Source organism: Petromyzon marinus, chromosome 11, assembly GCF_048934315.1.
Source record: "Petromyzon marinus isolate PM22_M1 ecotype Great Lakes invasive population chromosome 11, UKy_Petmar_22M1.pri1.0, whole genome shotgun sequence".
NCBI lineage: Eukaryota > Metazoa > Chordata > Hyperoartia > Petromyzontiformes > Petromyzontidae > Petromyzon > Petromyzon marinus.
In genome coordinates, this window is record NC_133677.1 from 4,533,004 (window position 1) to 4,558,658 (window position 25,655).

The 25,655-nt window shown below is 48.5% G+C and overlaps 1 protein-coding gene across 19 annotated transcripts in view; it reads right to left on the reverse strand.

Annotated features, from left to right (window-relative positions):
- Positions 1-25,655, reverse strand: part of LOC116941316 (transcription factor COE3) — a 146,162-nt gene that overhangs the window by 4,950 nt on the left and 115,557 nt on the right. For 4 of the 19 annotated variants that reach the window (XM_032952248.2, XM_032952253.2, XM_032952249.2 and 1 more), the window contains exons 11-15: positions 24,944-25,032; positions 10,113-10,178; positions 8,925-9,135; positions 4,459-4,644; positions 1,301-1,501 (exon numbers count right to left, since the gene is read on the reverse strand). In XM_032952248.2, coding sequence (XP_032808139.1) covers positions 1,301-1,501; positions 4,459-4,644; positions 8,925-9,135; positions 10,113-10,178; positions 24,944-25,032 — 753 coding nt within the window. The remainder of the gene's footprint in view (positions 1-1,300; positions 1,502-4,458; positions 4,645-8,924; positions 9,136-10,112; positions 10,179-24,943; positions 25,033-25,655) is intronic. The other 15 variants (XM_032952251.2, XM_032952254.2, XM_032952252.2 and 12 more) reach the window with 6 other exon arrangements.

The following is a 25,655-nucleotide window of genomic DNA, read 5'->3' on the forward strand; positions in this document are numbered from 1 at the left end:
TAAGAACCAGCAAACGGCACAAAACAGGCAGTGTTTTCTTTACGACGCGGGGATAGGGAAATTTGTAAATTGCGGTTAGGGTGACCGATTGCACATTATTGAGCTCGCGCTGTTTACATTTAAGCACGCGAACAGCGTCACGGCGGGCGAACGCAAAGCGACACCCCGGTCCATTGGCCGACGCGTCAGGGCGACATGAGCTGATGTTAGCGACACGGCGACGTTGAAAGGGAACGATGGTCATGCGTTACATCCATTGTCCCAACAGCCGACGGATGGCCCCCATCAGCACAGGCAAAACAGCAGCGGGCGGCGTCAGCAGCAGGTGCTGGATTAGTGCAGCCGCTATTGCTGGCGCGTGCGTGCGCGCGTGCGTGCGCGTGCGAGAAGCGCGGCGCCCCCCACCCCACCCCCACGTTGCTGGCGGCTCTCACTCAGCAGCGCGTGCGTCGGGCGGGCGGGCGGGCGAGCGGCGAGCGCGTGCCGGTGACGTCACGGGGGGGCGCGCTAATTAAGGCAAAGCACCTCCGTAAGGCGAGATGATGTGGGGTGGGGGGGGGGCTGGGGAGAGTTGGGGGAGGGCGGGGGGGCTCGACCGTGGCGTGATTACAAGGGCTACGCCCGCGACCCCAAAGGCACGGCCAGCGGTCATTGCGAAAGTGGAATTTTCATTGGCAACTGCGAAGCCGTTTTTTTTGTTGTTTTTCCAGTTCATGTTTCTCCCACCCCCGCCCCCCCTATGTTGTCTAAACTTAACTTACAATCTAATTTTTTTTTTGTAATTTGCGCACTCTCTTTGGTCGATGGCATTCAATTGCATCTGTTTTTATTCTCATTATGAGAATTGGGTTTGTTTTCCCAGTCTGATCAAAGCCCCCCCCCCCCTTTTGCATTCACAGTACATTGCGTATGCGTGAGTGCGTGAAATACGGAATCTAGAAATTTCGAATTAGCGCTGCGTGTGGTTTTGTGTTTTTATTTTTTTTATTTTGCGGTCAGGGTGGGATGTGCACGTTCTCAAATTAGTCCCATTGAGGGGACAAACGAGGAGGAGCAGGGTCGGGGGGGAAGGCCAGGCAGGCACATCGGGCCGGAGAATTGTTCACGGAATAAAACCTGCAACGCCACAAAGCCACGGAGGTACGGGGGGAGGAGGGCATGGAAAAAAAAACCGCTTTGCAGTGCAAGACCCAGGCGCGTGACTTTCGCGGAAAGAAACTAAAGAACAACAACAGAAAGTATGACATTTGTGGCGTTGCAAGTCGCTCGGCATTGAGTCTCTCTAAACGTTCGCCCTCACCTTGGAGGGCATTGCCGGTAGCGCTGGTGCAGTTAGGCGGGGGTGATGCCTGCGGGCGAACCACTGGGGCGAAGGCGCTCTTCTGTTTGACTGCGGAAATCATGTGGGCGGGGGAGAATGAGAAAACGCCCCCGGCCCCGCTACAGTTGGAAGGGAGGGTGATGGAGGGAGGAGCAGCCACGGGAGGGCTTGACGGCATGACTGGTTGGGAGACAGAGGGAAAGAGAGAGAGGCGTCCGTTAGATCGAGCCTTTTGCCCCCTCTCGTAACGAGACACGTCAACCTGGCGTGGCTTCGTTTGTGCACTTTTACTGCGTCGTTAAGTAATCTCGTTTGGTTGTTTTAGTTTATTTACTTTTGGTTGTCCTGTTTTTTTTTTGTAATTTGTTTTTATTATCGTTTTTTTTGTTTTCCCCTTTTCGTCTTGTTTTTTTGGGTTGTGCTGCGTTAAGATTCCGACGCTTTCCACGACTGCTTTTTGCCGATTTGTTTTTGTTTAGGCTTTGTTTCGGTTTTTTGTTTGTTTGTTTGTTTGTTAAACGCTGATTGACACAATCATGCCGTACTTTCCTCTGGTGACTAATGAATCAGTGGCCACTCCAATGCATCAGAATAAATGATGTCCTACGCTGCGGTGAAATGAACGTAACACTGGAAATCATGGAGAAGCAAAACTTGTTATTACGCAAACCAAAGTAAACACGTAAAAAAAATGAAACGAAGGACAAAATGGTATGCAGTACTGGGCCAGGTCATGGCACCGTATATGCGAATAACATTTCGTACTTTATTAAAAGTGAACACATGGTTATTTTTTTAATCATGCATCATATGCGGAGAGCAAAAAAAGCGCAAACGTAACCGATGCCAGATTTCGCGTGAAAATTCTGGCACCACATTTACAGATGCATGATGGATTGCATTTGCTTGAGTCATCACCCTTCCTAGATTTACAATGGAAAAAAAAAGCTACGCGAGCCTCATAAACATTTTGCGTTTGCCCGGCGAGGACTTAGCCGTTATTAGGCACATGATAATTTATTGGGTCGCCCACTGGGAGCTATTGAACAATTTTGCGCATTGTACGAGAGCCAGCCACAAAGTAGTCAATGGACGCAAAAAAAAAATTGGATAAGTCCACGGAGGGTGCTTTGCGCGGCAGGCATGGTGAGAGTGACGCGCTGTGAAACTAGGTTAATTTGACGGTCTGAACGTGCACTCCCGTCTGGGGCGGGGGATCTGCACAGTGCCACGGGCAGACCTGGCACGGACGGGCCGTGCGGGGAGGGCCGACGCCCCTGCATTGGCATGAGCCGAGCTTACAAATGAGCTGTCAGGGGTCGGGAGTGCATTGCGCCCGACGCTCCCCGCGAGATGGGACAGGCTTACACAGGCTGCCAGACAAGACGCTTAAAGGGCCTTTTGCGCTGACTCAAGATTTGCAAATGAACTGTCGAGGAACGGCAACGTTTGTTTTTTCTCTCTCTTTCTTGACTTCTCCTTCCCTTTCCCTGAGTGTCAGTGTGGAGACACAGACATGCGTTCAAAGAGCCCGACACAGGCAAAAGAGGACGCCAATGCCTCGGGGCTATGCTTTTAGAGCATAAGGGGACAAATCCGAACACATGCAACACACAGAAATTGCCAATTAGTTGGGTTTATGAGTCATTTAGGAGCATTAGTAATTCATGAACCGGGGCATGGTTTGTAAACAGTTTGACAGCAACCTTTTTGACATACAGGCTGCATGGGAACTCTAATAATGATCTGCTTCACTTTTTTAATGCAAGCATACAATACATACTTTTGATTTAAAAAAAAACACATTTCGTGGGTGTAGATAATAAAGCCCTTAAAAAAAGACCGGTGTTTTTTTAAATCTTTCTTTCTTCTGGTGGCTACTTACGCTGCGCCTAAACTGCACGATCTCATCGCACAAGCAGCTGCGGATGCTCTAACACAGCGGGACTGTGAGCGTAAATGTTGACAAATGTAGGGTTAATGCATAAATAAAACAAATACGCCCAATTAGCGAGCTGCGCTCGTGAAATGTGTTGCTTCGCCACGCGTGTGCGACACAGCACGTGTGCTCTGCGTGCGTGTGCGCGTGCGTGTGCGACACAGCACGTGTGCTGCGCGTGCGTGTGCGACACAGCACGTGTGCTGCGCGTGCGTGTGCGACACAGCACGTGTGCTGCGCCTGCGCGTGAACGAGTGGCAGACGCCACTCCTGGAGTCAACCCGTGGAGAAAATGCACATTGTTAGCGGGAACTCCGGTTCTAAGTAATGACTCATCATAAACATCGCTCGCCGAGAAGCATGCATTATCCATTACTCGTGAACACTTATTAGCCTCTCTTGCAACAACAGCAAAAAAAACCCTTCTCGCGTATTTCCAAAAAAAATACCTACAGGATCCTATAAGAATTTCAAATTACTGAAGGTGCTAAGGGTTCCGAGCGAGGTTTATTTTATTTTTTCGTACGATACTACGGGGATTTAGTTATACATATTTGAAAGCATTAGGGAAGTTGAGTAGCAGTAATAAAGGCGGCAGCGGCAGCAGCAGCGGCAGCGTCTCTTGCAAGAGACGCGACGGCGTGCGTTTTGTTTCTCCAGCAACGGATATGCGGGCGCACATTTCTAGCGCGGCAACCAGAAATCGCAACAACAACAACAACAAAAAGAAGAGACAGGACCCTCATCTGCTCGCCATGATGAAATCTCAACAACCGACACGCGCCAACAGCGTAGGTGTCTTCTCGGTGCGGTCCCACTGGAGCGTGCGGTGCGCGTGTGCGAGTGCTGCGGTTAACACTGCTGCTGTAGGGGTCCGGGGAGAGAGCGAATCTTTGTCCGTGCGTTCACGCGTATGCGTGCGTGCGTGCGCGTGTGTGAGAGCCACCAACCCCCCCCCCTAGGTCGACTCGACCTTAAAATGAGCACCTCGTGCAGCGTGTTAACATCATGACTCAGTAGGGAGCAGCAAGGGCGGACGTGCGTGGCGTCGGCCCAGCCCCCCCCCCCGCGCGCCGTGCCGGCCTGCGCAAGCGCTCGCTAACAGCAACTCGCCAGGACGGCGAGTCACGTCACAGGCCACACCGGGGGGGGGGCGGGGGTGTGGCCGAGTCTTTTGTCTTCGCTGCGCGTCACTCACTGGCATAGGGCGAGCTGGCGGAGGAGCCGTTGAGGAAGCCCGGCGAGCCTGGCACGCCCAGGTTGCCCATGCCCGCGTTGCCGTAGCCGTTCATGCTGTTGGACACGGTGTTGTAGTTGGACTGCTGCGGCGTGGAGCTGGGCACGTAGCCGCGTGGGGACACGCTGCTCGTGTTGCGGCTGTAACCTGCAACGGCAGCGCAGCGTCGGCGTCGGCGTGAGGGTCGCGACTCGTTCGGCGCGGTGGTGCGGTGCGGTTGCCCGTGTTGATTAATCGTTCGGTTGGATGAATTGTTGCTGGTTGTGTTTATCGGAAAAAAAAATAGTTTTGCTTTAGTTCAGCAACGGTGGGTGCGCGGTCACGTGGGTGCATGCGTGCGTGCGTGTCTTTGTGTTGGCACAGTAAGGGGGGGGGGGTGCACAGGTGGTGCATCTGCCAGTCATCTCGGTCAGTCAAGCCATGACACCTGGGTCTGTCCCATGACACTTCACGTGGCATTCAAGTACACATAGCCTGGCACAAACGCCGTGGTGACGTCACCGCCACGAAGTAGCAAATGGCGGTTTATGTTGTTGTTTTTGTTATGCGTTTGTGTGCATGTGAGCGTGCCTGTGTATGCGTGGGACACACATGCGTTCGGTTATGTGGTTGTTTGTTTATTTATTTGATTGGTTGAATAATTCCCTTGCGATTTCAGGAAAGTTTGTATTTCAGTCAAGCCCTACTTGGGATTATTTTTTGTTTTTGCCAATGTATATAGATTTTCGTTTCATTTGGGAGGGAACTGAAGCACCCAAAGTAAAAAAAAAATGTATGCTACTTTTGAACGTCGAAGAGTGGCATAGAAAGAAGGACATTAATATTCCATTGCAGAGAGAGGGCATCATCCCAATTGCTGTACTGTCTCCTGCAGGCACCGCTGCCCGCACTCGGGTCTCTAATACTGACGATGACTTAAACCGTTCGTGGTCCACCAACTCCACCTCGGAAGTCATCCGATGTCAAATTGGCATCGCCAATACGTGCGGCCGTTTGAAATGCTCCGATGAATTAGTGACGGATTCAGCTATTTTTGCTGGGGACATGTTGGAATGACAGTCCACTTGCTGAACGCTGCCGAAGATTACTTGAGAGCGGCATGGATGGTCACACCGTTGTAGCGGCGGGGACGTGATCCCTCCCAGTGTAACAAGCAAAGATAAACGTGTCTCTGCAGAATAGCAAATGGACAGAACCCGTGGCCACAGTTGGCATGCTGAATGACTTGCCACTAGCTTAAGAATAAAACATTACTCACGGAAATCGATAATTATGGATTGTGTTATGCTAGAAAAATGCAGACGCCATACTTGAAGGTTAACATTGTCTCTGACGCATACAGCAAGATGCCCTTATATGCTGTAAACATTTCAAACTTCTGAATGACCGCTTTAAGAAAGATGAATTAAAATGTTATAATTTCGAGCTATTTATCAATCCACTGCTGGATGAAGGCCACCCCGTGCTGTATCAGCATTGGGGGATGTCCGTCCATAGTTCTCCATGCTGGGCAGTGCGGGTCGGGTCTGTGAAGTGACGGGCCGTGAATCGGTGCGGATATCACTGGACTGCGAGTGCTGTGGTGTACTAACCACTGATGGTCACCCCCCTACCCCCCCCACCCCTTTCCTGTATTTGTATCGCATCAGCGATAGATAGATTACAAATGGATTCGTTGACTTTTGGGGGGGGGGTCAGTTGCCCTAGCGAGGATTTAAACCATTGCATGGAAGGTTGGGGGCATGCCCAGTGGTTGCGATTGCAGAGTGAACGCTAATATTCTGGCCAACTCTTTTTTTTGCCTTGTTCTTGGCCTTGCGGAGCACTAAGGGACTTTGCCTGGAATACCAAGTCACAGATCAGAGGCGCGGCGGAGGTGGCTTAGGTTTAATTTTTTTTGGGGGGGGGGAAATGACAGGGGCGTAAGAGAAAATGTGACCCGTGGTTCAGGAGGTGACAATTGATGGGATTACAGAGTGAAATCTCCACATTGCGATTCACGATTCAGCCTTCAGTTCGGCGCACGGGAATTTTTTTTCAGATCTTTCATCCACGATTGAATGTTCCCTCCACCCCATACGCGACCACCCACTCCCCCCCACCGCCCATCCCCTTTCCAAAGTTCCACTGATGCATTTTATCAGTGCCTCCAAGACGCCGAATTTCATTTGAGAAACGACAATTGGAAACTTGTACAGACAATCCGCCTTGTACACGGACTAAACGCCTGCTTGTCATGTAATGCACTCCGTCCCGTCTTTGAAACTTGACTCGGTGCCATCAGCAGACAACAAGCCATGACAGACATAGCAGTTTTTCATTTATCTTTAAAGCAGGTTTTTTTTTATACTATTTCACATACAGTATATGTTTATTTATTTATTTAAAATCTGCTATTGATTTAAGGGCTGCGTGTGAGTTAAGGATTTACATATGTTGTGCAATGAGCCAAGTGATGTTAAAAATGTGTTTCCTTAAAGACTATTACACAGTGCAGAAACAGATTGTTTAATACAACTGATACATCTGAATCTTACCGATTGGAGAAAGGGCATATTTTTGTTCAGCCCAAAACATTATTTGAAGATAATTCACTTGGTACAATACTTAACTTTCATGCCGTCGTGGCAATCGCAAGCATAGTAAAGGTTCGATGGAATTATTAAGGAAACCACGTCCCGTTAGAATAAAAAAACAGCGAAGTAATCCACCTGCATGAGTACATGCCAACATGTTGCATGGCTATGTTTACAAATGAACACCCAACCCCAGCTAGCCACCCCAACTCCTCATTCCTCCTCCACCCATCCCAGTACCACCTACACGCCCCACCACCAAACCCCCCTAACCCCCCACCTACACGCCCCACCACCAAACCCCCCTACCCCCCACCTACACGCCCCACCACCAAACCCCCCCTACCCCCCCCGCCCCCACCTGCTCTGTCCTCGTTTCCCGAAATCTCCCACCACCCCCAGTCCACGCACGTGCGTTTGCCCCAATCTAAATCCCATTTTCCCCAGCACTATTGCTCCGGCCCTGTGCGCATAATGTGGCCGCTGCCGCCAGGTTTGGGAGATGCGAGCAAGACAATCATCGCGACCTTTGCAGCCAGCACGATTTCAATCTGCTGTGCGAAGGGCCACAGATGAGCGCTGGCCAGCCGCTCATTTCCTCTTTATTAGGTTTAGAGCGGTGCTGGGTTTTTTTTTCTTTCTAGAACGAAGAGGGTGGTGGGCTGGAGGTACGGTGAGGTTGTCGGGCCAGCGGTGATGTCGGGGAGTGATAGAGGTGGCTCTTGGTGGTGGTGGCGGTGGCGGTGACAGTGGGCGGGCATAGGGAAGGAAGCGTGAATCGCGTGTTGTCGACACGGACGCCACGATGAAGGCAGGTGAAATTCGACTTGTGAAAAGTTTCATTTCACGTCCGCACAAAAGACGCCTGGGCGCGTGGCGCCTGGGAGGGGAGGGAGGGGAGGCACAAGCTGGCCGCAGCCCACGTGTCTTCTCGCTCTGTTCGGTCGCGGAAAGGGGAACGCTCTGAGCGTGGCCGAAATGCAAGCCCAAACATTGTGGAGTGTCTGGCAATACGCTCCAATCAAAGTAAACGGCGATGGACAGCGCCGCGGAATGGCTCGCTCGCATGCACGTGCACTCACGCTCGCACTTAACATTCTCATCACCGGCACGTGCACGCGCGCACGGACAAATCCTGAGCCACGAGTGCATAATTTGTACGTGCCGGCGCGCTCCGGACGTGCTCGCAGTGGTATTCTCAGCATTTCAGGAATAAAGGGAGCCTGGGGTGCCTCAGCTATTACCCGTAATGCATAAATGCAATGCTACCATTCAGGGGCCCCTTAGATTCAATTCGTGACCTTGGCTCAGTGTTGTCAGACACATGTCTACAGGTGTTGATTATTAACCCGTGCACCCACTATCATCGAAACCTGGGGATGGAATTAAATGGTGACAGCGGCAGCCTTGTATTTGTTTCATCCGTCAAAAAAGTGTCCACAACCTGCAGCTGCAATGTCAGTGGTTTTACTCCCTGGCACTGCCGTTAAACGATGGCTGCAACATGTATCCCCCAAATAATGTCAACTGCTGCGATAATCATGAATCCAGTGACTTTGACGTGTGAAAGAATGACATTGGCCCAATCGTTGGCCAACAGTTATTCGGAGGAGGGAACAAAACCCCCCAAATATAATGTTCTAATTCTCCAAATGTCTTTCTCATCATCACAGCAATGTAATTTGAAACCTCTCCTGCCAGTTCCAGGTGGGGGTTTGTCGACAAATGCGAGTGTGCAAGTTGCGTGAGAAAGTGTGAGAGTGTGCCCAATGAGGTTTGGTCGTGTCTGGCGGCGGGGATCGTATCGAGCACACACCATGCGAGAAGGAGCGCACTCATGCCAGTACATACAGGGGTACCGACCGGTGGCGTGGCTCAGCATGGCCTGCTCCACGGACTGGCCGGGCTCCGAAACGCTCACGGCCAGCTGCCCGCCAAACGAGTTGACTCCCATCATGGCGTGGTGAGCCGGCGAGTTCCCCAGAGCCGGCAGCTGATTCTGGTGGCGGGGCATGCTGTACAGAGCTTCGGCGATGTCGGCGGCTCTCTTGAGAATGATTTCCTAAAGTGCGACGGCGCACGCACGCACGCACGGACACATGCATGGGCGCACACGCACGCAACGGACGTCGCACACGCACATGGACGCATGCATGGACACGCACCCACGCGCACGCACGCGCGCACATGCGCACACACGCATGGACGCACAAGTGGACACGCGTGCACACCGCACGCACGTGCACACACGCATAGACACGCGCGCACGTGCGCACGCATGGACGCATGCATGAACCAAGACACAGACACACGCCAGAAAAATAACAATTGTTTATGAAGCATTGTTTTGTTATAACTGCAGTGCAAAATATGAATGACATTCAAACAATGTATACAGTATATATATGAGTTGTAACTTTATCTTTTTTTTATAAAGCAATCCTCACATCATTCGGTAACAAGTATACACAATGGCAACAGGCTTGATCTTAAAAAAAAACAAATAAGTTGTTATTACTCAGTGTATGTGGATATCCACAGGAGAAGTTTTTCAATTCCCCTATTTGAGTGATTTTTCTATTTTACATACAAAGGTGCAAACATTTTCACACAAATGCTTCAAAAGCCTTATCGTCAAGTTGTGCTTTCATTGAAAGTAAGTGGTTTGGAGTGGGTATTTGTGAATGTTTAGGCAATTCATAGTCACATATTTATAATGTACAGGTCTAGGTTTTTTTGCCTTTGAGTAAATTAAAACCTGACATAAGGAACCCAAAAGAAACCACATTCAAGCGAAGAAAGCAGATTCGTGTAATTGTATCCCTTATTGAAACAAATGTTTCACTTTCCATGGAGCATGTTTACAAAAAAATTAACAAAATGAAATGAAGTACGGGAGGATAAGCAATAGATATAACGCAATATGAAATCGGCTGAATCACAGCACGATCATTACAGACGCGCAGTGTAGAATTAAAGCCTGCGTACAGTTATGTGTTTAAAAATAGGCGCTTTATTAATTGCATGGGCAGCAATTACCTGGTTGTAATGAGGCAGGCCGTACAAAGCCTCCACTAAATCTGCCGCGCGCTTCAAGATCACCTCCTGCCAGACAAGAAAGCAGGGGCATGGGCAGTACTGCAAGCTACCGCACTCTCTAGCATTGCATACCCACTCCTGGCTGATGGCTACACATTGCTCTTCGGGCCAGTACATGCGCTGGCGTGTGTCCTCAGCACTTACTTATAAGAGGTCCTATGACAGAGTGTCTGTATCCTGTCAGAAATAAAAAAAAGGAGTGGCGGGGGAAGTAGTAGGAAGTATCCCTGCTAAACAATATGTGAAAAAAAAATTGGCTGCGCTGTGTTTTTCGGCTATTGGCTTCATATATTTTAAAATTGACACTTTATATGTGTGCGTGTGTGCGTGCATGTGGATGTAATTTTTAAAACAGAATATGCACCGCTACCTTCTAGGCAATTTCCGATTATGTGTCTGTCTTGTTCACAACATCAGCGGACTTTTATTTGAACAAAGTTCACATTTCTCTTGAAAATTGCACGAAGATTGCCACAAAATAATTTAGCAATGCTTGATCGTTCTGCACGCATAGCTCTCCGATCTGTCTTTTGGTTGTACCGTGTGTGTTGTTTGGCATGATGTCGGACGCTTTGCTCCAGGTGCTGGGAGCTTCTTCAGGACTTGAAGAAGCTCCCGGCACGCGGAGCAAAATCTGACATTGTGCCGCGCGACACGCGGTTATGACCTGAAATCACAACCTACGATGCTTTGTTATCCGTGCACACACACAAAAAAAACCCAAGAAAAAAACCACAGCATTTGCTAAGGCCATGTACGCCCACTCTGGTGTGTGCGGGAGTGCAGCGTGTGGCACCATTAGACGGAGCGTGACCACGATTAGCGCAGCCCACTCAGCCGTGCGACAGGGGCGGGAGGGAAAGGCCCCAATTCAATTAACCCACCCGGGTGAAGACGCACTGGCAGGAGAGTCACAACGCGCTGCGCATTGGCAGCTGCGGCCGGGGCTTGGGATTGCAGCGGCAATGCTGCTGACTCTTGCTGAAGCCGCAATAAAGTGCGTGCGTGCAACCTCTGGCACATGCGTATGCGTGAACCGTGCATGCACGGCTCATATGAGTATCTTTACAAAGACATTGACTTAGATGTAAAAAAATTACGTAGGAGTAGTAGTAATAATAAAAAAGTAGAGATAATGTTTGGAATATGATTAATTTTTAAGCCAGTCTGTGTGTATCTACACATATGCACGTGAATAAGTTGTCTTAAACAAATTATGACATTAAATCAATTACAGACACTTTTTATTCACTCATGGATGAAGGCTTGACCACGCTGGTCAATGTGGGTTGGTGAAAAGACAAGCTCAGATGTTACTCGCCGCTGATGTTAGCTTTGTTCACAGCGCATTGCGTTAACCACCGTGACACCACTTCCCCACATTGACAAACATGCGCACAGAATTTGTTATTTCACGATTTGGAAGCACGTGCAGATAGGAATACAACAAACAAGTTGGACTATTAGCGTGGACTTCCATCTCTTCTATACATCTAGACACACGCCACAAGTGAATATGCACACTCGTACATGCGTTTACCAATGACAAGCTAGAAATCCATCCATGAATACACGTCGAAACCAAACACGCGTTCCCAGATTCCCATTGACATAGCGTGGGCCCTTTGCCCAGCAAGAAGCACAAATCTAGCAGTTTGAAAGACAGTGAAAGTATGAGAATACATGCACACACAAAAGACATATAGCCAACACTTCTGTTGCGGCAAGTGCTGTTAGCGAGCACCTATTAAGCCGGCATGGCACACGAGGAGGTGGTGTGGCCAACACAACGCACAGTCGCCTTTGCGCCTCCCCAGTGCGGATGATCACACGCCACACCAGGTACTCATTTAAGGCCGAGTCAAGGTAGGCGAGCCGAGGTCTGGTTCAGATATTCGCCACTGATGTTGGCCGTGAGCTGGAATTGAACTCGGGTCACCGAGTTCATAGCGCTCACCACGACGCTATCACTCACCACACACAAAGACAACGATTCCCCCTATAGCCTTCAACAGACTGTTGTGGAAAGTGCTTTAGCGAGCACCTATAAAGGCTGACACGGCACACGAGCGGGTGGGTGACCAGTACCACACCCTGCCGCCTCTGTCTCCCTAGTGGCGATATTTACACACCGCATCAGGTACTCATTTGAGGCTGAGTCGACATAGGGGAGGCCCAGAACCGGTTCTGATAATCGTCACTGGTGTTGGCCCGTGAGCGGAAATCGAATTCGAGTCGTGAGGTGCGTAGCGCAGCGTGCTAACCACTGCGTGCTAACCACTGCACCACTGCTCCCCGCTCAACACACACACACACAAAGATAAAGACAAAGATCCCCCGTATAGCCTTAACAGACTGTAGGGACAAGTGCTGTTAACGAGCACCTATGAAGGCCGGAACGGTACACGAGGGGGTGTATGGCCAACACCACGCCCGACCGCCTTTGTATCCCCAGTAGCGATGTTTACACACCGCACCAGGTACTCATTTGAGGCTGAGTCGACCTAGGGGAGGCCCAGGACCGGTTCAGATAACCGTCACTGGGTGTTGGCCGTGAGCGGGAATCAAACCCAGGTCGCCAGGTTCGTAGCGCAGCGTAGCGCTAACCGCTACAGCACCGCTCCCCAATGCTCCCTCTCACACAGACACACAGACATACACACGCACACGCGCACACAACTACGTGCGTTGAGACGTGCCCTTGCGATGCCGACAGATAATGATATCCATGTTTGCTTGCCATAAAATGAACCCAGGGCGCTGGATGTAATTGCCCCTTTTTTTATTCTGTGCTGACACCCGGGGTGACACGCTTGTTTTTTGGTAAGAGATCAAACTGTGTTTGTGTTGTGATAGAGCGTCACTTTCCTCCTGCCACACTTTGACCATTGAATATTTCCTACACGCGCATTTATGAGAATGCTGGCATTTAGTCTTCATCACAAACCCCTTGCTGGGCAAAAAAATATAAACTGTACGGAAATTACAAAAGTAAGGATCCAAATGTTATGGTGATATACCTTAATAAAACACATTATTCCAGCGTTATATTGATCGAATCACATACTAGAATGAGTAATTACTCGATAAAATGCAATGTATGTATAATACAATAACACAATGTGGATTTATGTTGTGTGTAAATGCAACGTCGTGTTATGGCAATAACATATAATTATCATGTTACGTGTATTTAGATGTCCGGGAACTGTCCGTGGTGTTCACGTTAACCGTCATGCGTATCAATTAAGAACATGTTGACGGGTATTTTGCTCTGTGTTAGCACTGCCTCTGTGTTCTGAGTGAAAATTACATTTTGTTTAATGAAAAGGTAATCTCAGATTAAAACGGTTGCCCCATTTGAATCTCGGCTTCGTCGGTTAAAAACACGTTCCCTTGCTTCGGTAAGTTTCTTTGGCCAGGGATTACAAAGTACGCCTTCCTTGAAGGAGGACGTTGAGCCGACTGCATAATTCCTTCATGCTTTCCCTATGCCCTTCATTGAAAATTCCATTGTGTTCCAATGTCAGACCCATATACGCTACTTTCTGATAAACTGTTTTCATTCAAAACTATATAAAGGGTTTGTTGAAAAGGCCATTTACATGTTTTGTGTATCCCTGTATTATTGTTCTTATTATTATAACTACTACTAAACACCATACGACTCCTAAAAGTGTAATTGCAGGATGTAATCGATGACAAAAAAGCAATGCTTATGCAACGACACTACACACACTCGATGTCAAGATTAGGCAATGCCATTTTAAACGTCACCAGAGTAGTGCACGGTTATGCGAAGTGAATTAGTGTCAATAATAGAACAAAACGCGCGAGCAAGTTTTTTTTAATTGTTCAGTGTAAAACTAGGTCAGAATGACACGATCGTAAAGCACAACCGTTAATTTACATTTCATATACAGCGCATGTATATATGTGTCAAGTTTTTAATGAGCATAATGAGAGCAACGGGCAGGTTTTGACATAATCAGACAATTCTAATTACCCCAACTTAAATGATGTGTTAATCACAGGCCCCACTCATTACTGAAGCATCCGGCACGGCTTGAGTTGCTTCTGTCTCCCAACAACCAAAGTCCAGCCAGCCTTTCCATTGCATTTTACAGTATTGTAATTTGCTAATAAAATAATTTTTCCCCCTGTCGCAACAAGTTAATGAAATAATTTGATACAGCGCGTCGCCTGACGGCGTTTGATAATGATAAATTAACTACCTCCGGCACAGCGTGGAGAGCCGCAGCAGTAAATTATTACAACCATAAGTCACGCCGCGCGCGGTGGTTTATTTAGCTGTTCAGCCCTTAATAAAACATGAATTGTGTTGCTGAGTTACCGTCGGGGCTGTGCGCCAAGGTGTGTGACACTATATCAGGGCAGATTAAAAGCTGCTTCGCCAGTTAACCTTATACGCATCCGTGTCAGTGTGATTATGGCTGCAGAATTATCCTCGTGTGTGTGTTTTTTTTAGTTACTTTCAACGGCTGATTTAAAATTACCAAGTATTCCAGGTTGCGTTGAAACGTTGCAACTGTGCGCCTGTGCGTGTGTGTTTTGTGTGGTTGGGGGAAGCGGTAGTGCAGCGGTTAGCGAACTGCGCTAGAAACCCGGCGATCCGAGTTCAATTCTCGCTCACAACCAATAACCGTGGCGAATATTTGAACTGGTCCTGGGCCTCACCTAGGTCTATTCAGCCTGAAATGAGTACCTGCTGCGATGTGGAAACATCGCCACCAGGGACACAAAGTCGGTCAGGCGTGGTAGCAAGCCACCCAACTCTTAGTGTGCTCTGTTGGCCTTCAAAGGTGCTTGCTCACAGCATTTGCCCCAACAGTCTGTTACAGGCTATATCGGGGACCTTTGTCTTTGTTTTGTGATCGTGACCTGGTGATGTACACTCAAATCGAGCGTGGGTCACAGATTACAGCAGCATCGTTTTTTTTATTTGCGAATCTTACGCAGCTGTTCAAACAGTGCTCGTGAAAATAACGGATATGTAATTTAGAGTGCCACAATCAATATGGCAAGTGTCTGGATGAAATGCCATAAGCTGAGACAATGATTGGCTTTCGAATCCAAGGCATAACTTGAATTGCGGTTCGCTGTTTTTTAAGCCGTGTTGTCAAACATCTCAGGAAGGGCCATGTATGCATCTGCTGCTTTCCATGCTTTAAGCTTTGCTCATCATCGAATACACAACGAGCAGAACATCATGGCCACCCAAAAAGAAGAAAAAAATACTGAAAAAAAATTGGGAACAGTGCAACACCACAGAGCTAGCGAGCACACGTTTTGGGCCCGATCGTGCTAATCAGTCATCGTTTGGGCGGTGTGAGGGGCAGTGTGATTTCCAGGGTGCGAGGTGCAATTAGTGTAATTACCATGCCCGGACCCCACTAGCCATCAAACCTAGCCATATGGCACGTCCTCAGTCTCCACCGGCTGCCCGCTCTTTGCCAGAAATAATTTGGCTGTCCGTAAGCAGCCAGGTATTATTTTCACAGTTTTTAACCCTTGGACTACTCGGACGTAATATTGTTATTGCGATTGTACAATGTTTTGTACTTAACAATCATAAAAAAATAGTGTTTCTGCTAAATAATTCAATGATGCCGGATGTGCGGGGATTTTTTTTCATGGTCCACAGATCAGCGTGTCGAATCTGAACATCTGCCTTCATTAGAAAATAAAAGCCACTGTAATTTGTAACGGTGAGCCGCGCAATCAAGTTATTATCAGTAGTGGTGGTGATGGTGGGGGGAAATTCGTTCCAGTCTCCTCGTAGGTGAAAGTGATAAAATGGTAAACAAATCATAGCCTTCATCTGCAAACAGATCACTTAATAACATGATGGTAGGCTACGTGCATTGCAAATTGGTAGAACATGTTATCAGCAACACAACTAGGAGAGAAGCGTATGGTATTTAAAAGGCTTCTATGAATTCACAATGAGGATAGGGTAAATAACTTGGAAGTCCTCAAAATAAGCTCAAAAGAAACTGTTTATGAATTTAATTGGGAAGAGGTGGCTATGATCTGATGGGGACACATGTGCAGGATAGAGGAGGGTGGGTTATCGAGATGGACATTGGCGTGGCACCTCGAAGTCAAGAGGTCAGCAACCTATGGGAAGATCTAAATCCAGATGGTGGGATACTGTAAGAGCAGACATTGGAGGTCAGATGTTAACCTTGCAACAACTCTTGCATCTCGCAAAAGGAAGGAAGCAATGGCGAAGTGTGGTGGCATCAATAGTGTTGGTCATGATGACCTTTTGACCTTGACCAACACACTCCTGTCATATGGCTACCTTGCTTTGGCATCTTGATGCTGCCATGGAGCCAGGTTCTGTGTCTTTGAGCCGACTATGACAGTCTGACTGTGTGCGTAATAAATACATATGCACACATATGGCATGCAAAATGATTTTAGGAGCTGAAACTATTGGGAGGCCGTAATTGTGTAAAATGATTGTAGTTTTTTGTCTTATATTCATGATTTTATTTGTATTGTGTCTAATGTTTTACATCCAGAGCATAAGCGATGAATCGATGTGTCATTACTCTCATACTCTGTATACACAATTATGTATTATTTAATTATTTTACAATTCTATTACACTAACGCTCAAACTACTACCGAATTCAAGTGGGCAGGTTCCAGAAAACATTCTGCAAAAACTATACGCTTCATTAATATACATTTAAAGGATGTTGTTCTGTTCTTGTCTGGTAGCACCTCATGGGATAAATTAGGATTATATTATTTTCATAATAATTGTCTTTGGGATGGCATTTGCGTATGTGGCGCATTTCAAAGCTGCAGATTAACGCAAACGATTCGTCACAAACAACACAAAGACGGTGCTACTTCAGAAGCAAAATTTGTTTAATTCCTAAATCCCTGTTTATATTTGAATTTTAGCCAAACCACAAATTATCCATAATGCCTGGACCAAAAAAATACCACGAGCACTTACTCTTCCAGAAAATGAAAGTGAGCAATGTGGGGTTTGAAGCCAGAATAGTTATATTTTGCTTGTGCATACAGAAGAAATGAATTAAAGTTATATTTATTATTATTTTTTTGCACCAAAGGCAGCTTGGAACGTAGGCCACGGCACCTTTACGAAAAAAAAACGTTAAAATGGCAAAATAAATTTAGTGCAACTGAGCCCGTAATATGTTTACTGTGGCTCGCTGCGCTGGCACGACTTGACAGGCGCTGCTTGCCTTTAAAAAAAAAAACCGGAGCTTTGAATCGAGGCCCATTTGGCAGGCGACGATGTTTTCCAATCGCCGGGCACCGATCGGGCAGGCGGGCGCGGTGCCGTTAGTTAGCGGGGAAGGGGTTAACCGCGCCTGCTGGCGTGCTGTGCCACGGAGAGCATTGTAACGCCGTGAGCAGAGGGCTTAGAGGGATCACGGACTGAAGAGGCAGTCACTTGACTCGTGTAGCGCCACAGTAATTGGCTTCTGGTCGGGCATACAGGCTAGGAGTTAAGCGCACGCTATTAGCATCCTGCCCTCATGCTACTTAGCTAAATCGCCAAATTGAGCTTCAAGTGGTCAGCTCTTCACTGACTGAATAAAATCGCGACAGCTGCGCCGCGTTTATTAATCATTATGAACGCCGCGCGTGCGGTGTTTGAACAACGGTTATTTTAGAAGATTACCGATATGCAAAAGTCCATTTTTTTTGCTTTTCAACGCAAGATTTGCTCCCACGTGTTCAACACTTGACCTGTGAGCCTGCGGCGACGCGATGGAAGGGGGAGGTGGAGGAAGAGGAGGAGGAGTAGGTGGCAAGATGTGGTGCTTGTGATATTAGTTCCCAAATGAGTCCTTTTCAAAATGCGATTTTCTTTTTTAAAGTCGTTTTGTTTTTGCGGTGCACAGCAGAGACTGATGCGATGTCCTCTCAGTGGAACATTTCTGTGGTTCTGGACAAGTGGCTTCAGAAACCAAGGCCGCGTTCAAGAGAAGAGGGAGAAAAAAAATCCGCTACAGGCCTTTTGACTAACAGCTACATCATTAATCATCGTTAGGGCCAACCCGTGCCGTATTGTCCCTTCCTCGGGTGGCAGGGGCGTCCGGAGCGAGGCGGCGGACGCGCACGCACGCGCGCCGCGCGTGACAAGTTAATCGGCCGTCCTCCCATGCAGCTTGTCGCTTTCGCTTATGTCGGGGGGTGCCAAGCGCACTCGGTTCCCTGCCGCCGCCCTCGCCCAGCGCGAAGAAAACTGCCCCCCCACCCCCAAATTCATCTCTCCTCGCCGGTTTGATTCGGGCTGGTGCTCGGCTTTCGCGGGAATCCTCTCTTTCTCGTTTTCTGTTCCGTCTGTCGGCGGTGAGGTCGTCAAAATTCCCGTACGTTGGGCCCGCAAGTGTGTGTGTGTCATGTAGTACGTATGTTGAGCTTCTTTCGCACCATACGTATGTCGACCGTGCTAAGAATTATAGCGTTAATGCTCTCTGGAGGAATGTTCAGCTCTTTCTCAATCCACTGCTGAATGAAGGCTTTGCCCAAGCAAAACGTCGGTCACGGGGTGGGGTGGTTGTTTGATTATATTTCGTCATTCTGGTCACTATGGGTTTGCTAAGAGGCAGCCCAGGACCGGTTCGGATCTCATTCGCCTATCTTGTTAGCCACTGCCATCATTCCCCTTCCATGGGGATTCTATCTGCATGTGGGAGCAAACTAATATTTCCATAAAACATCCTCATGTTTAAAAAAACAAATTCTAGAAACTAAGCGATAAGTCAGCAACCTACTTTACATACTGCCTTTCGCACGGAATGATCTAAAAAATGTATACACCGCATCTGAAACGCTGGACGGTTAAAACATCGTATGAGTTTGCTTATCCAGTTAAGCACCGATGCCTCTGTGTACCTGGGCAAAAAAAACCCAACCAATGCTCAGGACTTTGCATTTGTAGGGTTGGTTGTTTCGTGGCGTAAGTAAATCTGCAACAATACATCTCTCTGGATGGTAAAGAAAGCTAAAAGTTGGAGCCCTTGCTGACACCACTGCTGGGGGTGGAAAGGTCTCCATTGTAGGAGCCTCCCCCCCGCAGAGGGCATTTGGCCTACTTGTCCACGCTGGCTAGACATCTTGGAAGAGTTGCGAGGAACCACACTTTACCCCCACTGCGCGTTCACCTGATGATCGACTGTGCTCTCCGCCCCCGTCGTATGCCGCTGGGTGCACAGATGCGGAGGGGATTTGAGGAAACCTGCAGCGTTGCATCAACTGCCACGGCGGAAGTTCGTCCCAAGTGTGCGGCGACCCATTACCTTCCACGGCAGTATCTCTGGATAGTAAACTCTGGTAAACTCTGCACCCAGAATGTCTCCATTAGGGGCACAGATGAGAAGGGACGAGATGTTTTTTTTTGTTCGCATCTTCACCACAAGTATATGTGGTCAATGCAGACGCGATTCCTTGCGAAAGGTTTCAGTTTGGTGTTTTCACATCTTAACACAACTGTTTAATTGCCATAAAGGGTCCCATGATCGAGTATCTTTATCCCCCCTTTGGAATGCTCTCCCATTGGCTCTTTCCCAGAGTTCCGGCAACCTATAGCTCGTGTCAAAGTAACGCGTCAACGCTCGTCTGTCAACACCTCAGCAGTGCTGTCCTGTTGCTGGCCGCTTGGAATTTTGGGACCGTATATTTTTTTTCAATATATAATAATAAAAATTACAGCCACGTTCTCCGCACAAGCGTTGGCGGGAACGGGTTATTGATTTATTATTTATTTATTTATTCGTACGCGCACGCATTTTTGTTATTTTATTTTAGCAGCCGGCGATTGTGTCCGTGGCCCTCGGCCGGCAGTGACGTTGTTTGTGGCTTCACGCTGGTCGCACTCGCCGGCCAATATCGGCTTTCTGTCACCACCTGGCCCTGTCGTCCCCCCTGGCAAGCCACCGCCGGCCGTTATCTCTGCTTTTATAACGTTCGGCGAATCAATAGTGCAACGGTATTATCATCTCCGGGTCTCGGAGAAAACAAGGCGGCCGAGGGAAGTCCTTTCAAGTGCGTGTGGTAGAATAATTTAGGTCGCACATTTAATATCAAAGAACAAAGACAGAAAGGCAACACCCCCCCCACTCCGTCTAGACTTTAAAAGACTGCTTGGGCAAACGCTGTTAGCGAGCACCGATGAAGGCCGGCACGGCACACGAGGTGGTTGGTGGCCAGCACCACGCCAGGGCAGCCTTTGTCTCCCCAGTGGCAATGTCCACATACTGCACCAGGTACTCATTTGTGGCTGAGTCGACCTAGGGGAGGCCCAGGACAGGTTCAGATAATCGTCACTGCTGTTGGTGGCCGTGAGCGGGAATCGAACCTGGGTCACCGGGTTAGTAGCGCAGCGTAGCGCTGAACGTCAAAGAACACGCATACACAGACTGCGTTGCAGAGATCTTTGACGACAGCACAAAATGTTGTAGTCGGGGTACATCCCTGGCGCAGTGGCTTGTGCACTTCACTATGAACCCGACCACCTGAGTTTGATTTACGGTCATGGCTAACATCAGTGGCGAATGGTTTTGGTATGGCATAGGGGGGAAGCCTTCACCCAGTCATCCACCAGTGGATTGACAGAGACGCATGAGTTCGAAAGTGCATTGCAGACCACAAAAAAACCGCCGTAAATGTCTTATTTATCCGAACTCTGACGCTGTTGTACGGAAAAGGAATTTTGTATTAAGATTCATCTCGGCAATTTTTTTTATCGACGTAAGCCTGCCTTGAATGTGTCGTGGCAAAGCGTCGAGTTGTGAATTCACCACGGCATCGCTGGCCCCCTCGACGCGGACGTGAGCGCGGATAATTTCGGGGCGGGCAAACGAAAACGAGAGCGGCGGTTTCATCTCGCAAGATTTTGTTGTTGTTGTTTGTTTGTCGCCGTTGTTTAGATTTTTTTTAATCTCGCGAAGATCGCCGCTCCTCCCTCCTCCTCCTGCCGTTGAAAAAAAAACCCATCTCTTTATCCGTGTGATCTCGTACGCGCGTTTTGTTTCGCTTGCATCGGAGGCGATAAAGTTTTTATTTGTATTCGATTACGGCGGTTGGCGGGGCATTGCGCGCGTCGGCGCCTCTGATAGCCTGACCTCGGCAAAGCCGCCACAGACAGCCCGCTTAACCATGATGAATTGCCACGCCGCGCAATTTCCATAGCCCGCGAAGGGGGGGGGGAATGCTGGGCTCCATTACCGGCCAATCACACAGACGCACAGACGGGGCCGGCCCACGGCCATGCATAACGCGACGCTGTAAACACGACGCGTGTATATATACACACATACATACACGCGCGCGCCTGTTTGTGGCTAAACAAGATAATTTAGGCTGGCTGCACCTGCCTGGTTCTTTTAACAATACCAGTCCATCACGCACAAAAGGGCTGACACGAATGTGTTAGTGCGTGCGTGCCTATATGATATTGTGTAAATGTGTACTTATGCATACGCCATGTGGTTTTACTTGCGTGTGTGCTTGCGCTACACGCATGTACTAATTCATATATACATTGTAATGTAATAATAACTCAAGCACGTTGCTATATATTGACGCGGAATAGGTGAAGGTGTTTCATTTGTAAAGTGGGTGGTAGAGAATTATATATTTTTTTTACCCCATTGTAGTTTCTTGTCATTTTGCAATAGTGATATAAAATACACAGCAGCATGAGTTTAGATTATTGAGATTTCGCGAAGCGGCATTTTACAGCGAAAGAAACTCAAGCAAAGGGATCGGATCGCGATTTTTTTCTTTTTTTACAAACTCGTTCAACACAAAGTAAACGTAGTGCCCGGTGATTGAATGTAATGTCAGCATTACTGTAGAGTGTGAAACCTGGGCTGACAGTTTATTAAGCATGGTGTAATGTACGCCTGCCTGTGATAATTACCATATACATTACCGCCGACCCTGTTATGTGCCGCGCGTAACAGTTTCACAGACTGGAAATACGTACTCCACGCGACGCAAGTGAAACACCCTCATGCATCATCGTCGCGGATTCATCTCGTTGCTGCGACGCATTACGGGACGCGTGGCTCGGCTATCAATGGGGACCCGTGGCCACGATGGTAGCGCGCGGTTCCCATTCATCGCGCGGCTGCGTTCAAGAGTGTGCAACGGCTCACACCGCCACCGCGCCCTTGTTTGGTGCAAGCCGATCGCGCACAGTGATAGACGCAGCGCAATTAGACGCGGTGATGTATCGCGCGCAACGTTATTGCAATAAACATTATGACAACAATAAAGGCCCGCGAAAACAGCCGTGGCGTGTGGTAGATCAGCGCTCTTGCGGTGAATCGCGGCGCGGTGTGAGGTTGCGCTTCTTCGGCGGCGCGTTGTTGCGCACGCCACGAGCCAACGTCTTGCTGCGGGAGCCTCTTATGGTAACGATTCGGTTTACGGCTGTTCCTTTGCAAACATTTTTTCGTGTTATTCTCGAGTTAATTCCTCATTTAATTATCGAATGGGTGTCTGCACACTGCCGCTATTTCACGTGAATATGAAAGCGCCCCACCCATTGATCCACAGCTTAGTTTCTGGTGCGGTGAGGTCCGTCGCAACCAAGACGCCACCGCTCCCTCCCCCCCCCGACGCACGTGTCTAGCGGCACGTCGCTCAGCATGGGCACTGCTCAGTCAGCCCCTGCTGATCCTCACAGAGGCTGGACGCGTCTTGGGGGTTATTGACTTTGCAGACGACCAAACCGTTAGATTTGGTCATTAAACGCAAAATCACTGTAAGTGGCGACTGGCTTTTGACCATTTAACAATGACCCAGAAAGGAGGGTGTTTGTGGAAATGCATTGCGTCCCCACATCCCACATCGGAAAGCCAAGTCTAAGGATGCATGCTGACATGTTGCGCTCAATTGCCTTGGCAAAAGAGGAATCTGGCCCCGGTAGAAATTCAAAATCCAATTGCACGTCCGTGGACGCTGTAGCCAGGGGCATTTCTCGAATTTTTTTGGACCCAGCGGAGTAATCTGCAATGGGCCTTTTAAATCCTTAACATCAGGAGCGGTCGATCGCTGTGAGTTCACTGCCGCAAAGCCAGTGGTTATTTGCTCACATTGACCACGCGTGGTATGGGAAAAGTTAAACGAAGCTAAATATATATTTTTTAAAAATCTGCCACGGCTTTGCGACTTACACAAGCACTCACCAACCGTGCCTGTCTCACTATTCTAGAAGGCATCACGCTCAACGCGGGATCTTCGACATATACTTATGTGTGTGTTGTGTGTGTATTTGAGGGCGTGTATTCATTATTATTTTGAATAACACGAGTAAACTACGACTCATCGGTGTAGCGCGCAAACTTGCCATAATAATAGATTATATCCGTAATAATTCCCCAACATAGTTTTCAAAAGCCAGTGATTATTCACGCGATAATGAGAAAGAAGAGACCAAAAAGAACGTCAGTTGGTCGACATCCTACAGATGTGCCCACAATGCTTCCCCACCCACCCCGTATATGCCGATAGCACCCCAAACGAGAGAGCAAGCCCGGCGCTTTAATCTTTTACACTGAAGCTTGGTAAAGGGCTCGCTATCGAAATTGGCACGGTCTACTCCGTTCCATTTCATTTTGCAGTTTCCCCCATAATAAACCCATCTGTCCACATTGTTCTTGTCTTATTATTTACTGACTTGCAGTTGCCTGTTGGTTATTTATGTATTTATTTATTTGATTTAGTTCACAAGCTTATGACTAAATCACCCAGAATGCACCTCTGATCTCATCGGATCTCAGAAGCTAAGCACGTCCGAGCCTGTGCAATGTTGGGATGGGTGAGCACTGCGTACAGAAGGCAGATGCAGTAGGCATTATGGGCAGCAGGGGACAGATCAGCAAAAGCCACTGATGTTCTGCACTGACCAGCGTGGTGAAGTATGGTCAAATATCTTTCACGGCCCGCAAAGCATGGGCTTTACATGTACGTGCAAATATTAGCTCGCGTGCAAGTCGATTGATCGGAAAGCGGGATTAAACATTAAAAAAAAGTTTTAGCATAAATTGTATAGCTGGCACAATTCGTCTTAATTAGTCGATTAAACTACTACCTATTGTTATTGACTACTCTATCAATGGCAGCCATCCTGACATCCTGCCTCCCCCGAAAGCAGGAACCCCCCCCCCCCCACAGAGCCACACCCAGCGTGACGCGGCTGACGATGCCAATTATGTCACCAAATCCCACCCATCACCTCCCGTCCAGCAGCACACGTGGGGACCAAGGTGAGACTTTGCGCTTCACCCTGACTGTTCTGATTAGTCGTGTCCGATAAGTCAAGTCATGCAAATGATGACGGGTAGTTTAACGATAATTAAACTAAACAAATTTACCAGGTCAGGCCCACTGAGATATATATATCTCGTTTTCAGAAGCGACCTGGTCACAAATGACAGCTCAACGAAGTGGCTTATCACATGGAAATGTATTAGCAGCCAAATGCTCTAAAGGCATGTTTCTAAATGCGGACAGAAAAAGAGGAGGACCCGGAGAAAAATCCACGCGAGCACGGAGACAGCATGCAAACCCCAAATATACAGCAGGTGCCAGGGCCGGAATCGAACCCACGACCTCCTGTATACTAGGCGAGGTAGTTAACATCTCGCCACCGTGGCGCCCATAATTGGATAGCCCGGCTCTGGTCGTTTGCCCACTCTGTGGTGGACAGCGTGGCAGGGTGACGGGCCGCGGTGTTCGGTTACCTTGGGTAGCCTCTCGGGGTCGCCGGGGTGTCTCGGGATCACCTTCTGCAGCCTCTGGAAGCCGTAGTCAATCGTGGGCTCGTTCAAAGCTGCGGGGAACATCGAAAAACAAACGCTGCGGTGAGCAAAACGCTCGGCTGCAACATCAACCACAGTCGCCAAGCGCTTCTCCATCAACGCCTCTGTCGTCATAATCCACAAATGATTAGTCCGCTCATAGGTATCGTCACCCCCTTCATCATCTCAGCACATGTGCATTGAGTTGCCTCGCACCTAACGTCCTGTCGCGACTGCGATGGTCCTTGTGCACGTGAACTTCAACACCTCAATACCGCCGGCCCTGGTCAAAAAAACGTATTTGACTAGACTCGCTGCCTGCCGCTCCACTCGCTTGTCGCGTGTTGTGTTTGACAACTGCATGAGACGATGCAAAACAATCTTTTTTTTCAGATTCTCTCCGCATGCTCCTCGACATTGAGAATAATCTCCAAATCTGCTCCCTTTTCTGAAGTTCCTGTAAGGTTGCTTTGCTCAAGAAGCGCATTCGTTTATGATCTTCTGTACGACCATGTGCGCTCTCTGTCGCTGGCCCGCATTGCATTGTAGGCTTGGTCATCAACAACTTTATTTTTTTCTAAATCTCCCTTCAGGTGCTCGATTTTTTTTGTTTTACCAATCTTGAAAGCTAAGCAGAGTTGAGCCTGGTTAACAC